The sequence below is a fragment of the Penaeus chinensis genome, chromosome 7 (genome assembly GCF_019202785.1).
Source record: "Penaeus chinensis breed Huanghai No. 1 chromosome 7, ASM1920278v2, whole genome shotgun sequence".
NCBI classification, from domain to species: Eukaryota; Metazoa; Arthropoda; class Malacostraca; order Decapoda; family Penaeidae; genus Penaeus; species Penaeus chinensis.
Genome location: NC_061825.1, coordinates 39,036,011 through 39,049,536, shown reverse-complemented (window position 1 = coordinate 39,049,536; position 13,526 = coordinate 39,036,011). Strand labels below are relative to the sequence as shown.

Below are 13,526 nucleotides of genomic sequence, written 5' to 3'. Positions count from 1 at the left end.
TAAGTTATTACCCCACTGCCACTGTAGTTTTGTTCCATACAGAGGAGTCCAAAGTGCTCAGCCACCAAGGGGCCAATTAGTAGGCATATGTGATCTTACCTAATTTACCCTTTCCTGAAGTTTCCAGGACTTTTTTTTTTCCAATGTTTATATCAATGTTATTATGATGTACATATATTATTTTAATGTTAATAATAGCAATATAAAATAAAAATTTCCAAAAATCAAGGAAAAGGGTAAACAGGTGAGATAGGACTAGTAATAGACACCTGGGTGACTAAAGACTTGTTTTTATACACAAATGGCTCTACAAAACTAGTTTTACAGTGGACATAGCATTCATGTACAATCCATTTCTGATAATTATTTTCACAAATACTTTGCATTTTCAAGGGTCTTTCTCAGAAAGAAGTGCCTTTTTACACTGTGAAATATAGTATAAAAGAATTGTATTTCCTGTTTTGACAATTAAAAACAATCAAGGTATTGAAATAAAACACAAAATATGGTGACTTAATTTATTCACATTTCAATCTAGATCAAATGGTTGTAGCAGCAAGTTATGGAAATAAATATTTATTCAATTAAAGTTTCAGCCAATGGGTTCCCTAAAATAGAGCTGCCTAAAATCTGCGCCACATGGGAAATTACTATAGATATAACAAGCACAGAACTTTTGGAAATATAATAAATGTATTATTAGTTTGTACAAAGTCCCCTTGACCATACTACAGTAAAGTTCCAGATTAATCTCCAACATAAAGTTAATGCATAATTAATATATGCTGTAACTCCTAAACTGAATATATAATACACTGTTAGTGTCACTAACTTGGGAAAAGCTCAATATTTGGTACAACTATATGCCCTTAGCAACAAACAGAAAGATATGGCCTGAAATTCTGCACTATGTAATATTTTGGTAAAACACAAGTCAAAAAAATTGATAGTAATTGTCATTTGCTTCTCATAAACCCAAGTGCAATCAGGCAATTTAACAAGAAAAATAATCCATGAAAAATGCTTGCAGTTCAGGATGACTAGGACAGAAGAAAGTTTATTGCGGACTCCAGAAGCGTAGAATGACTAAAGGAGCATTAAATTGTAAAAACATCTCCAACTGGACACCAGTTTCAAACAGATGTAACTTCCAAGCTTCCAAAATTCCTTTATTTTTTTGTAGCCATGAAATTAGCTTCATTCTGGCCTTGTGAAAATGTTGCTAGTCAATGCTTAGTTATTGAAAATTTAGATTTTAATGAGGTTGGTGGTAACTTTAATATTTTAAATATATACATATGTCTGTGGGGGGGAAAAGGTAAAATATTTACCATTTTGCATCATGACATTGAACAAACCTCTCTAATTGGAAAAACTTCTCTGGGCGCAATAATACACCCGTTTTAGCCTCAAAAAATAGATAGGGGAGCTAGGAGTATCACAGTACCCTTCTGTTCAAATACCCCATAGTTGTATATTTTGCAAATGCAGATAAATAACACCTATCTACGTGAGGTTCTCAAGATGCAGGAAAAGACGTCTGCACAATTATAAAATCCCACTGACCCCCACACCAAGAAACTAATAATGGAGCACACACTAACGTTTGTGCTACCTACCCTAGACTACCCTCCAAAAAATCTCATTAAAAACAAAGAAAAATATATTACTTTGGTCTGTTCCTTCATACAAACTGGATGTTAAATCATTACACAAAACAAGCAGAACCCATTTGGCAAATAACCATACACAATGCTTTCCTTCCTTAGCTGTAAATTCTACACTACCACTTTATGGGTGGGTCAACTGTGCTGGAACAGATGTATTGAATGTGAAATGCTGCAAACACAAGTGAGAGTGCAGATAACACACATGAGAAAAACAAACAAAAACAAAAAAGAAAGAAAGAAAAAAAAAAAAAGCCTTACATCTTTACTGTTTAAAATGATAAACACTATACACTATAACACTTAAACTAAATGACAGTTAAAACACATGCAGGTGACAAATCTCTGCCATCAGATAGAGACGAACACTGCTCACAGGTACAAGTGCAGTGGTTCTGTGCACATCCAAGACAGAGAAATGAGATGAAAGTTACCAGCACAGTATGACCCTTTTTTTTCTATTTTTAATCAAACTGGTGCACATTGTAAGATCCTATTAACACAAGCTACAGATGTCTACACAAGATAGTTCATATACACAAAGGGGTGGAAATTAAAGCCATTTTTAACAGTTAGCTTGAGAAAAAAATAGATAAGGCTTAAAACTTTTCACATAAAATTATTATAAGACTTTAACAAATAAACATAATGAAAGGAAATATTGGTCAGCTTCCTAGAAAGCCAGGCAAAGTAAATACATGTTTGTTCACTCATTACTGCTGTAACCGAAATGAGCATTCTTTGCATAAAGGAAAAAGTGTTTCAAAAAATCTCAATATCTATAATAGCTCTTCCTATAAAGCTGTAACTATATACAAAGCTAATGAGATTATAGGTGCTTAATAGTTTGTTCATTACATTGATACATGATTAAAATACCCCCACATAGCATCTATCACCTTTTAAAAGAAGTTTGTAAATTCCCCAAGAATAAAAACAATACTTCCTTAATATCATAGCACATGTACAGTTGATATACCTAACTATTACTTGCCAGCACAAGTTTGGCATTACATGCCCCAACCCACTAGCTAGGTCCTTACCAAACTCTTTGATAGTGCTAACAAAACTTTGGTTTGATAATAACTGGGTTTTCCTATAATAGCATAAACTACGGACAGAGAGAGGCACTGGATATTAACTTCATAAGATCTTAGACCTTAGTTTGAAATCCAACACAGTGTATGTCTCAAATGGTAACATGAAACTCAAATGTTTGAAACCCCCCCCCCTTTTTTTGCCCAGTACGAACAGTAATATATTTTTTTATATTTAAGGTCCAAGGTATCTGATATCAACCTATACTGCACCTCCCTCTCAATACACTAACCTTGCTATTAAAACTGGCTGCCCACACACCACTCTACATGACAGACCAAACTCACATGTTAATCCAATCAAGATCATTTGCATCTTATGGTTAACATTCACACTCATAGTTTAGCTTCCCTGGGGACACAGGAGTTTCTTTAGGAGAGTATCATTAAGTTATAGTTTATATTGAAGGAAAAAGTTATAAAAAATACAATAAAGTTCCTTGTATAGCAAATCCCAAAAAATTAATAACGTAGTTATTAAGGAACAAAATAAACATAATGAACACTGAAGGAACAAAGCTTGCAACAGTAAAACTGTTTCACAATCTCAAACTACAAAATTGGAATTAATAAAGAAAACATCTATACTAGTTCAGAGGCAAGTATTATATGTAGATATATGTATATATGTATATATATATATATATAAATGGCTGGTTACAAACATTTTAAGAAAAATAGCCCCATACACCCATGCCAAACAATAAAAAGCAACAACACTGCTCCTCAGAATTTCCTCCACGTGTAACCCAGAGGCAAGAGCAACCCTACAAGTTGAGTGACCGTGGCTTGAGAGTGGAGTTCTGGGTGACAAACTGCCGTGCCTCCTCGGTCAGGCGGCGCTGGTTTTCGGTTTTGCCGCACGCCACCATCTCCCACCTCACATCCAACTGTAAAGATTGAAACAAGATTAAGTTTCCATTCTACTGTTTTTTTTTGCTATCAGAGGGAAAGAGGAATGATTTAAAACTGTAAAGTGCTTTAAGGTGCAGTCCTAAAGAAGAGATTGGGAGAGAAAAAAGGAACAGTCTCTCTGCAATTAATGAAGTTTGGTCCATATTATCAACCCAAGGACTACAGATTTATTATTTAACCACAAACACAAAAACACACACACACACACACACACACACACACACAATACAAAACAAGAGAATGCAAACTTTTAGGAAAGGAATGGGATTGGAAAACAAGATCAGGACCAAATATTCAATAAACTTAAGTCATAAAGAAAGCTAACCTTACTGATCAACAAAACTAAACTCTAAATTTATGAAAGTATATTCTATATTGCAACATGTGTAAAAAAAAATATATATATATCTATCTGAAATTTGTTGGTAGAAGGTGATAACATGAAAGTACAGCAGTTTGGATTATAATCAAAGAGTAGGTCTCCATTCCCAATTAGTCCATTATTTTCAAGAGCAAATTGAAGGTGGGGGGGGGGGGGGGTTAATGGCTAAATTAAGTGTAAATCCAGCCTAGTTACTTAAAAAAAATCTTAAAAAACCTTTTTACCAAATTTTACTTCTTGATATGTTTGAATGCCTAAATCATATTTATTTCTTACCTCAATAACATGTGAGTATTAGTTAGACTACACAAATTATATAAAATGGTTAATAATTAACTCCAAATAAGCAAATTTCAAATTCCTATCAACAAAATAGGTTAGTCAGCTACCTGCGTGTCATGCACTTGATAAAGAAAAGCAAAATCATGCACATATTATAACAAAAGCTTCTGGTTATCTTTTTACACATTAAAAACACAAAAGTCTCTATTAATCCCACTCCTAACACCAAACAAACAGCAGCCTGGGGTTACATTGCCAGCGTGTGCGTTTACCTTCGAGAGGTTGGCCTTGGTGGTCTGGCCTTCGCCGAAGGATATCCTCTTTACGCACCCAAATTCACCTTCTCTCGCCTGGTTGGGAGGAGAGGTCTTGTCAGAGGGTAAAGTTAACTGCAGTATCAAGAGCTTGGGAGATCTTATTCCAAGCTCAAAACTGTAGTCTTTCTTTATATCTTTAAATTTTCACTTTAAGGGTAACCCTTTTTTTTATCATTATTATTGCTCTTTTATCATTATTATTGTCTTTTACCTAACATATAGCTTTGTTACATGACATGTTATAGTGCACAGTTGTCTATTCAGAAAACTTACCTCAATATCTGTAATATCATTTTGTAGATTTTTTTTTGACTTTTTAAGAACAGTATGTTTCACATTTTGAAAAATGACAGAAGAGAGAATGATTCTGCTTAACTACAACAGTCAAAAGGCCAGAGTAGGGTTTTGTCTATGCACTCTGACCATTATTTACAATAGAATACTTTAATGCTCTCTACATTCTACCTCTACATAGTACCTGCTAACTATCTACACCATGGGGGAAAACACTATGATATTTACCTTCTTTGGGGATTTGTTGCCGAGAAGAGAAGTTGATGCGAGAGGATGGTTCTCGTCAGGCAGTGTGTCGCGGATGATTGAGGGGGGGGAAAACAGAACCGAGGAGTCACCTATCAGGCTTTTACTCTGCAAGGAAAAATAAACAAGTTAGATAAAAGCCATTATAAGCATTTCTATGAAAGGAGGAGAAAGACTTTAAGAAATAATTGAGCAATAATTAGATTTCATAACTTGCAGAAAGGTTTACACTGGACTGTTTACTTACAGGTGTCTCTGGCATAAGCGTGAGTGGCTCTGCACAAAAGCCAGGAACCTGGATCTCTCCCGGTGTTGACCAGGAATATGGGAGAGCCTTCCGAGCCTTTTTGCTTGGGGAATTTTCTTTGCCACTTGGAGGAGGCGCTTTACGCTTCACTGTGCCGTATCCACTGTCATTGATACCAGACTGGAGAAAAGAAAATATATAAGTTTAATATATTCATTATGTTCTAGCACTTTTTTAAAGATATATTTCATGTCACTATTCAAATTACAACATCTATATACAGTAGAGCTCACCTGATTACGTGCACTCTGACTATTCACCGATGGAGTCTCGAATTTACTTCGGTCTCTCTCAGTGTCTTTGCGAATAATTTCAGTTATATCTTCTAAGTGTGTTGGCGTCTGAGGCTGTTGATAAGAAGGGAAAAAAAAAAAAAAAAAAAGATTAGTTGAGTAGACATTCCATAAAGGACAAAAACAAATTAAGAATAAATTGGAATAACAAACTACAGCACATTACAATATCCACAGTCACTGTCTTACCAGATGCTTCAGAGGGCCACTCTTCTTCTCTATCTCCCGCAAGGCATTCTTAAGCGGGGTTGGTGTTTGGGGTGTAGGCTGAATGAGGGCCCTTCGAGACTTTGGCGTCCGTGGTTGGCCACTCGACTCACTGGGCGTGGAGGTATGGTGTGGGTGAGACGAGGGAGGAGGCGGCTGGACTGGAGTGGACTGCGAGACAGGAATGCCTCCCAGGACAGGGGTAGAGGTGAGGTTGCCATCATCAAAGGAGATGTTAGGACTGTTGAGGAACTGCGAGGGGCTGAAGGGGATGCTCTTGACAGGTGTCACCTTCTGGGGAGTCGTGAGCAGAGACTCATTTTGCTCCTAGAAAAGAATAATAGAAGTTTTAGAATATGGGAGAATATTCCATCCAAAAATGACATTCAAAATAATAATAATCATAACAATGATGACAATCTTCTTAATAATATATCATTATTCATACTACTAACAACAATGACCATAATAACACTCATTATAGGAACAATGTCAACAATAGCAAATGTCAATGGGATATCATACCATCAAAGACAGAAGGGACCTCTTGGTAGGTGAAGGCTGCTTCCTCCTGCCCCGTCTCAGAATGGGAGGAGTTGAGAGGCGTGACGAGTTCAGGGAGGAGAAAGAGCCATTGTGGCCACTGTTGGTGCTCATGTTATGGATTGTTGTGGAGCTGGTAGTGATTGCAGACACAGTAGAGAGAGGAGCTGAGGAAGTGATGGAAGATATTGGGCACGAGTTCACAGTAGATGTAGAGGTTGAGGATGAAGATGAAGCGGATGAGAAGGAGGAGGATGTAGCAACACTACAAGCTGACACTGCTTTTGGGGTGGAGAGCTCCTGGACAACTTCTTGCTTTATCTGAAACAGAAGAAATAAATTTAAAGATTTATCACATTTTTATTGTATACTATATGAAACAATATAATGAAAAGTTATGTATATAATTCCATAAAAAATAATAAAACAACAAATTATAACTGCACACATTATTACCTTAACAGGACTGCATGTCAGCAATTCAAAGGCACCCATGTCCAATTCAGCCCTGAAGACTTCCATACCACGGTCTGGCTTCAGGGGAGAAAGGGATCCTAACTCCTCAAAGTACCTGTTTACATAGAAAAAAGTTTTGTAAATTAAACAATACTGGGAATGTTATAGTAATAATCACACTTAGCCATTCATTAGCACATGTGCAACATACACAGATAGACCCCCTTACACATATTACAGCATTCACACTATAGTAATTAAAAGCTAGTGCATTGCTAAAGTCAAACTACTCACTTCAGAGGAGAGATGATGCCAAGGTCATGGTAGATGCTAGTCTTGTCTGGGGACAGCAAGAAGCCTTGGTTTAATGGCGGGCTCACTGAATCTGATGACGACGATGACACGGAGGGCGGCTGGAGAAGCTGTGGCGGGTACTGGTTGCACTGACTCAGGGGTGGAGTAGGCATGCCCGGAGGTGGTGTGGGGGTGGAGGTGGTCACCTGCTGAATACAAAATAGGGCACATCATTAACACCTGCTCTACTGTCCTAGCAAGTCATAAATGCATTACATAGTATTTTCACTACCATGCAACCATACAATCATGTCTATCAAACTCTTTTTTCCACTTTGACTCCACTTAAGGGAACTTGTTTAAAAAGTTATGCATGCAAACATATACATATAAACTCAGAATCATTACTTGGACCTTCCATTTAAGGCAACCCAACCATCAAAGGGCTGCTCGTATTCCTCCTTACCTCGCTAGACAGAGGAGACCCCTCACAATCGAGAACAGTTCCTGGGGTCGGTGGCAGCTGGTGGTGTAAGGGCCCAATCTCCTCACTCAAAACAGCCGTACTCACTATACCCACATTAGTACCCCGTGGTGAAGGCTGTTGCAGGTGGCATGGTTCACTCACCTGGGCAGAGACAGGCACACCAATGCTATCCAGAATAGTGCCAGGGGCATGGCTTTGCTGTGACTGGTGGACAGACGATTGCTGCTGAGGAGGGATGTTGTAGTTTGTGCTGTAGGGGCTGTTCTGCTCCCAGTAGCTCTGATTGGGGGATAAAACAATCTATTAGTGTACGTAATTAATCATAATACTTGTGACCAATTCATTGAATTTCATTCCTTCCAAATACATTTTTTTACAGCAAATATAAAAAGACACCTACCTGTGAATATGCCTCCTGGCCGTAGGGGGAGGTGTTGTTGATGGGGACAGGTGTGTGCATGGCGGGCGACATGTCAAAGTGGCTATGGGGATGGAATTCTTGGTGTGGATGGGGCGGTGTTGGGGTATAGCCACCATTGGGGGTGTAGATGTGGGACTGGGGGGGAGGAGGAGGGGGCGTCTGCTGTGTCATATGTGGTGGGGCATGACTCATGGGAGGTCCCATCATATCTGTGGAACAAACAGAATAAAGGCATTACATATCAGACATGAGATATAACTGAGAAATATAAACCACATGATAGTGTCATTAGATTTTTGTATGTAAATCATAGTAATGAGTCTCAAAACACACATTTTCACTAAATAATACAACAGTTTTGTACAATGATCAACTAACCTGGTCTGTGGTGATATTCATGCGTGTAATGTTGAGCGTGAGGAACAGGGGAGGCCAGCACAGGAGGAGTCTGGGCAGAGGAAGGCCGTCCTCCACGTTGCTTCTTTCGACCCGCGGCCGTCATCTCCGCCTCATACTTCCTTCGCATAGTGGAGTTCCAGTGGTTCTTGATTGCGTTGTCAGTCCTAGAGTGTAATTCAAGAGGTTAGTCTTTGTTTGTTTGTTTGTTTTTAAGTATCAACTAAACATAAACGAAACAGTTTGGGAAAAAAATAAAACAAAAGTAAACTTGGCAAGAAAAGCCCTGCCTTTCGGGAAAGCAGTCCTCACCTTCCTGGCAACAGCTTCGCAATCTTGGCCCATTGATTGCCCCACTGCTTGTGTGCCTCGTAGATGATGTTATCCTCCTCGTCGGTCCAGGCACTCTTCTTGATGGCCGGGTTCAGGTGGTTATGCCATCGCTCGCGGCACTGCTTCCCGATGCGCCCCTTCAGGTGCTTCGCGATCAGGGTCCATCTTTTGGGACCGTACTTCTTCACCAGCTCGATGACCTTCTCATCCTCCTGCAAGGCAAAGAAGTGTTCGTAATTAGCAAAGCGTCAATGAGAACGACATGTATACTAGGCAACTGAAGATGAAGTCTTAATCAAATCGCCTTTAACGTCCAACTGCTCTCCTCTTAGTATATAAGGAAGGGCAATTGCCATGGCAGCCATTAACAGGAACACTACTAATGAAACAATTACGAAGTTCTAACTCTAAATCCCCGCTTGGAGAGTCTGTGTCCTCAACCAAAGAAATAAATCATTTCATACGCTGAGCCGCGCAAACGAAGCTCCCGAGTGCCACCCTCCGCGTGGCCCCCCGATAGCAGTTGGGAAGCCAGGGCGTGCGCAGGGAGTGTCTAGCAATCTGCATAATTAAACAATCCATAAAGGTCCCACGATTACGAGACATCATAAGGGATTTCTGAGCCTCATGAATAATCGAATGGCTCCGCAGCACCTCGCCCGCGCCCGCCCGCCGCCCCGCCAACGGCCCTCGCCCCCTCCGCGCCCAAACCCGGAGGGAGGGACGGAAAGGCACATCCAAAGGAGGAGCGTTCCTTGCAGCGGCCTTTGTCCGGGCCGCACTGGAGGAGACCAGACAACGGCGGAGGAAGAGTTCTGGCGCGCTTTCGGAGGGCCGTGTGGGCTGCGGCAGACCGTAGAATCGTTGGCCGCCCCTACCTACGTGCTTCCCACGCGGCCGAAGGCACCTGGCACGCCCTCTCCCTTCTACCCCTTCTGCGCTGCCCACACGCGGCGTACCATTATTATCTGCCCACACACACCTTCGATCAGCCTCGAGGAACAGACGGAATCGCCGCCAAGACGCGGATCTCTAACGACTCCGAGGGAGAAACGAAGCAGGTACAAGCAGCGCGTTTCTTCTCGCCGACGCGTCCAGGAGCTCCCGCAAAAACCGTTCCCGCCAAAGAGGCAAGCCCTTGGGGTGTCAGCCCACACGGCTTCTCCGCTGACTAATCGACTCGCGAAGAAAAATAAAAATAAAATCTAACTGTAAAAGCCAAGTTTCCCGGCATTGCATCATGGAGCCTTCCCCTCGCTTCCTGTCGCCACGCGGGCCCGCCGGCCGGTTCTCCTTGAACCCCTCCGTCGCCGCCACGCTCCCCTCCCCCTCCCCCCGCCAGCACTATCCCGAGGGCACTGTCACGGGCCGGGCCTGATGGTTCACAGCACGCCTATGGCCACGAGATTCGTTCGTCCAAGGCCGCCAAACACTCGTGCTTCCATTATCCCCGCGGTGGCCTTGCGGCGGCGCTGCTCCCAAGGCTGCCGAGGCTATCGGGGCCGCCATCGTGTAAGCCATGAAAATCCGCCTACAGATATCTGGCCGCGACACCCACACCTCATCGCAAGCAAAGAGGGAAAATAGGACCCCCCCCCCCCCCAATCTGAAGGTTTTAATTCGTAACGAGCAACAAACACCCATGATACACTGCCCTCGCCGTACCGTGGTCCCCCGGGGGAAACTCATCACGTGAGCCTCCCGCGGGGCTGGAAACTATCTAAAGGCAGGCAGGGGGGGAGGCGGCCCCCTCCCCGCCCCCCTCTTCTGCTTGGTCAGTAAGCCGGGCTAATGACAGGTAAACTAGACATGATATACACGCTCTGCACACCTGGGCTCTGGCTGGTCACCCGCTCGCACGCTCAAAGGACATGTACACGCACAGCCATACACCCATGTACACTTACACTCGTACATACACAGACGCAGACAAAGATAGATTTGAGAGGGGGGGGAGGGGGGAGAGAGGGGGAGAGAGAGAGAGAGAGAGAGAGAGAGAGAGAGAGAGAGAGAGAGAGAGAGAGAGAGAGAGAGAGAGAGAGAGAGAGAGAGAGAGAGAGGGGGGGGGGGGGGGGAGGGGACGAGGGGGGGAAGAGAGGGAAGGAGAGGGAGAGGGAGAAAGGGAGAAAGAAAGAGAGAGAGAGAGAGAGAGAGAGAGAGAGAGAGAGAGAGAGAGAGAGAGAGAGAGAGAGAGAGAGAGAGAGAGAGAAACGGACGCACGAAATTCTCTTTATCTCGAAAGAATTCCAGACATCTTATTCAACCTCTAGCGCCAAGGAACAAGTTAAACCCGCGGCGTCAAGGTTACCTCATCAGCTCGCGGGCCAGTCGCCCAACTTTTAAGGCAAAACACCCACGCCGCTCCCACCCCCCCATTTCCCTTCCTCACTCATTCATTCCCTCCATCACCCACTCCCCTCCCCTCCCCTCCCCTCCCCTAACCTACTCCCTCCCTCCCTCCCTCCCTCGTTCTCTTCATCAATGACTCCCTCCTTCCCTTCTCTCGTTCCCTCCTACACGTGGATCCTTACTCCCTCCCTCCCTGGTTCCCTCCCACATTAACTCGCTCCCTCGTGCTCTCCAGCATCGACTCCCTCCTTCCCTCCTACACATGTACAGAGCTGAGTGCCGGTCGACGCGATTTCCTACCGATCCAGAGGCTGTTTTCTTCCATGACGTCACGCGCCTTCCACCCATTACAACCCGTCTAAAAAAAAATAATAAGATAAAACAAAAAAAAAAAAGGATTACGTAACAGGTTATTATCCCTCCCCCCCACTTCCCCCCTCCCCCCTAACCTCCCCTCCCTTCCCCTCCCTTCCCTTCCCTGGCCTACGAAATTTCAGGGGAGGGAAGGAAATTAGGGAAATTGCCGAAGAAAAATGTCATAAGCCCTTCATTCTCCGGAGAACAATGCCTCAGAGCGTCCCCTTCAAAGGCCTGGCTAACCGGGGGTAACGTACCGCTGGGTTTCTTTCGTTGAAGCCACGAGAACTGCATTAATCCCATAGGCCTACGCTGTCAGGAATCAGCATTAGGCTATGGTAAAACGCTAATCATATATTCAAAAGTATACAAACAGATACAGATACAGAGACACAGAAACACACAGAAAAATACACACACACACACACACACACACACACACACACAGAAACACACACACACACACACACACACACACACACACATACACACACACACACACACACACACACACACACACACACACACACACACACACACACACACACACACACACACACACACACACACACACACACGCACACACACAACCGCCTAAATAGGTCGAATATAATTGAATTTGGCCTCCATGCCTAATTAACCGCGAAATACTACAGCCACCTGATGGAATTCCCTCGAACACGTTGATCTGAACTAATATCAGAGTGGGCGACTCTCTCTCTCTCTATATATATATATATCCTCTTTCTCTTTCTCTTTCTCTTTCTCTTTCTATCTCTCTCTCTCTCATTCTTCCTTCTCTCGCTTTCTATCTCTATCACCTCCTTCTCCTTCTTCCTCATCCAAAATAAATCAAACAAATCATACACAGATTAAAAAAAAAAAAAAAAAAAAAAAAACGAACTGCGCACACCCGCCGACAATGAATCGAATTTGGCGGGAATCTCGGGAGTATGAGGGCGGGTGTGTGTGTGTTTGCCGCCCTCAGTGTGTTTGTTTGTTGAAATGTTCCGCTTTGACTCGACCACAATTTCTCCAAACATTTATTTTTTTTATTTTTTTAGGATAAAGGCCTAAATAAAGGGAGGGGGGTTAAAGATGAAGATAAAGTTAATCACTTTCTTCCTTTACGTCCAAAAGACAACTTGTCATTCCTTGAGATAAACCCACGTGATCCACGGGCGCGCAATCAACGCCCTTATTCCAATTTCGAAAATCTAAATGAGGCCAAAAAGAGAAAAAAGAAAAAAAGAAAATCAAAGCTGAAGATACCTCACACACACACACACACACACACACACACACACACACACACACACACACACACACACACACACACACACACACACACACACACACACACACACACACATCTCTTTACCCAATCACCGCCCGACCCGCCGAGGTTTCTTACGAAAGAAAACCCATCATATTTATCATTATATCGTCCAAGGTGGGTAGGCCTATCATCAAGGTTCTCGAGAGGCCTGCAAATTTCGGAAATGCGCCATGGGGTCGCCACGGTCTCCCAATTGGCGCGAGAAACCGCAGGCGGCCCACGCGAAGGAAAACAAGTGAAAGCCGGTGCGCGTAATTTAAAAGCAAATTACACGGGCAATTTAAATTTTTAAACAATATTTCCCACTAACGGACGCATAGACGAGTCAAGGGCTGCCAAAAATTGAACAATGGGCCATGGCTGGAATTCCTTCCCCAAAGCACAAGACAAGAAAGAATCTGCGCCGGTGGATCTGCCTCCGCCCGCCCGCCCTGCCCGCCCGCCCTGCGCCTACACGCCCATTGTATGGAACAAACCTCGGTCCCTTTCGCAGCCGTAATAGAGCCGGCCGTCCTTTCTCTCCCCGGGGAGGTCAAAAGGCCCA

The 13,526-nt window shown here is 43.1% G+C and overlaps 1 protein-coding gene across 6 annotated transcripts in view; it reads right to left on the bottom strand.

Annotated features, from left to right (window-relative positions):
- Positions 1 to 504: 504 nt before the first annotated feature.
- Positions 505 to 13,526, bottom strand: part of LOC125027203 (myb-related protein B-like) — a 78,521-nt gene continuing 65,499 nt past the window's right edge. For 2 of the 6 annotated variants that reach the window (XM_047616133.1, XM_047616135.1), the window contains exons 4-16: positions 8,917 to 9,149; positions 8,587 to 8,771; positions 8,188 to 8,417; positions 7,767 to 8,066; positions 7,301 to 7,509; positions 7,007 to 7,121; positions 6,533 to 6,871; positions 5,990 to 6,334; positions 5,741 to 5,854; positions 5,448 to 5,627; positions 5,183 to 5,308; positions 4,616 to 4,693; positions 505 to 3,654 (exon numbers count right to left, since the gene is read on the bottom strand). In XM_047616133.1, coding sequence (XP_047472089.1) covers positions 3,532 to 3,654; positions 4,616 to 4,693; positions 5,183 to 5,308; positions 5,448 to 5,627; positions 5,741 to 5,854; positions 5,990 to 6,334; positions 6,533 to 6,871; positions 7,007 to 7,121; positions 7,301 to 7,509; positions 7,767 to 8,066; positions 8,188 to 8,417; positions 8,587 to 8,771; positions 8,917 to 9,149 — 2,577 coding nt within the window. In that variant the 3' untranslated portion in view covers positions 505 to 3,531. The remainder of the gene's footprint in view (positions 3,655 to 4,615; positions 4,694 to 5,182; positions 5,309 to 5,447; positions 5,628 to 5,740; positions 5,855 to 5,989; positions 6,335 to 6,532; positions 6,872 to 7,006; positions 7,122 to 7,300; positions 7,510 to 7,766; positions 8,067 to 8,187; positions 8,418 to 8,586; positions 8,772 to 8,916; positions 9,150 to 13,526) is intronic. The other 4 variants (XM_047616134.1, XM_047616137.1, XM_047616138.1 and 1 more) reach the window with 4 other exon arrangements.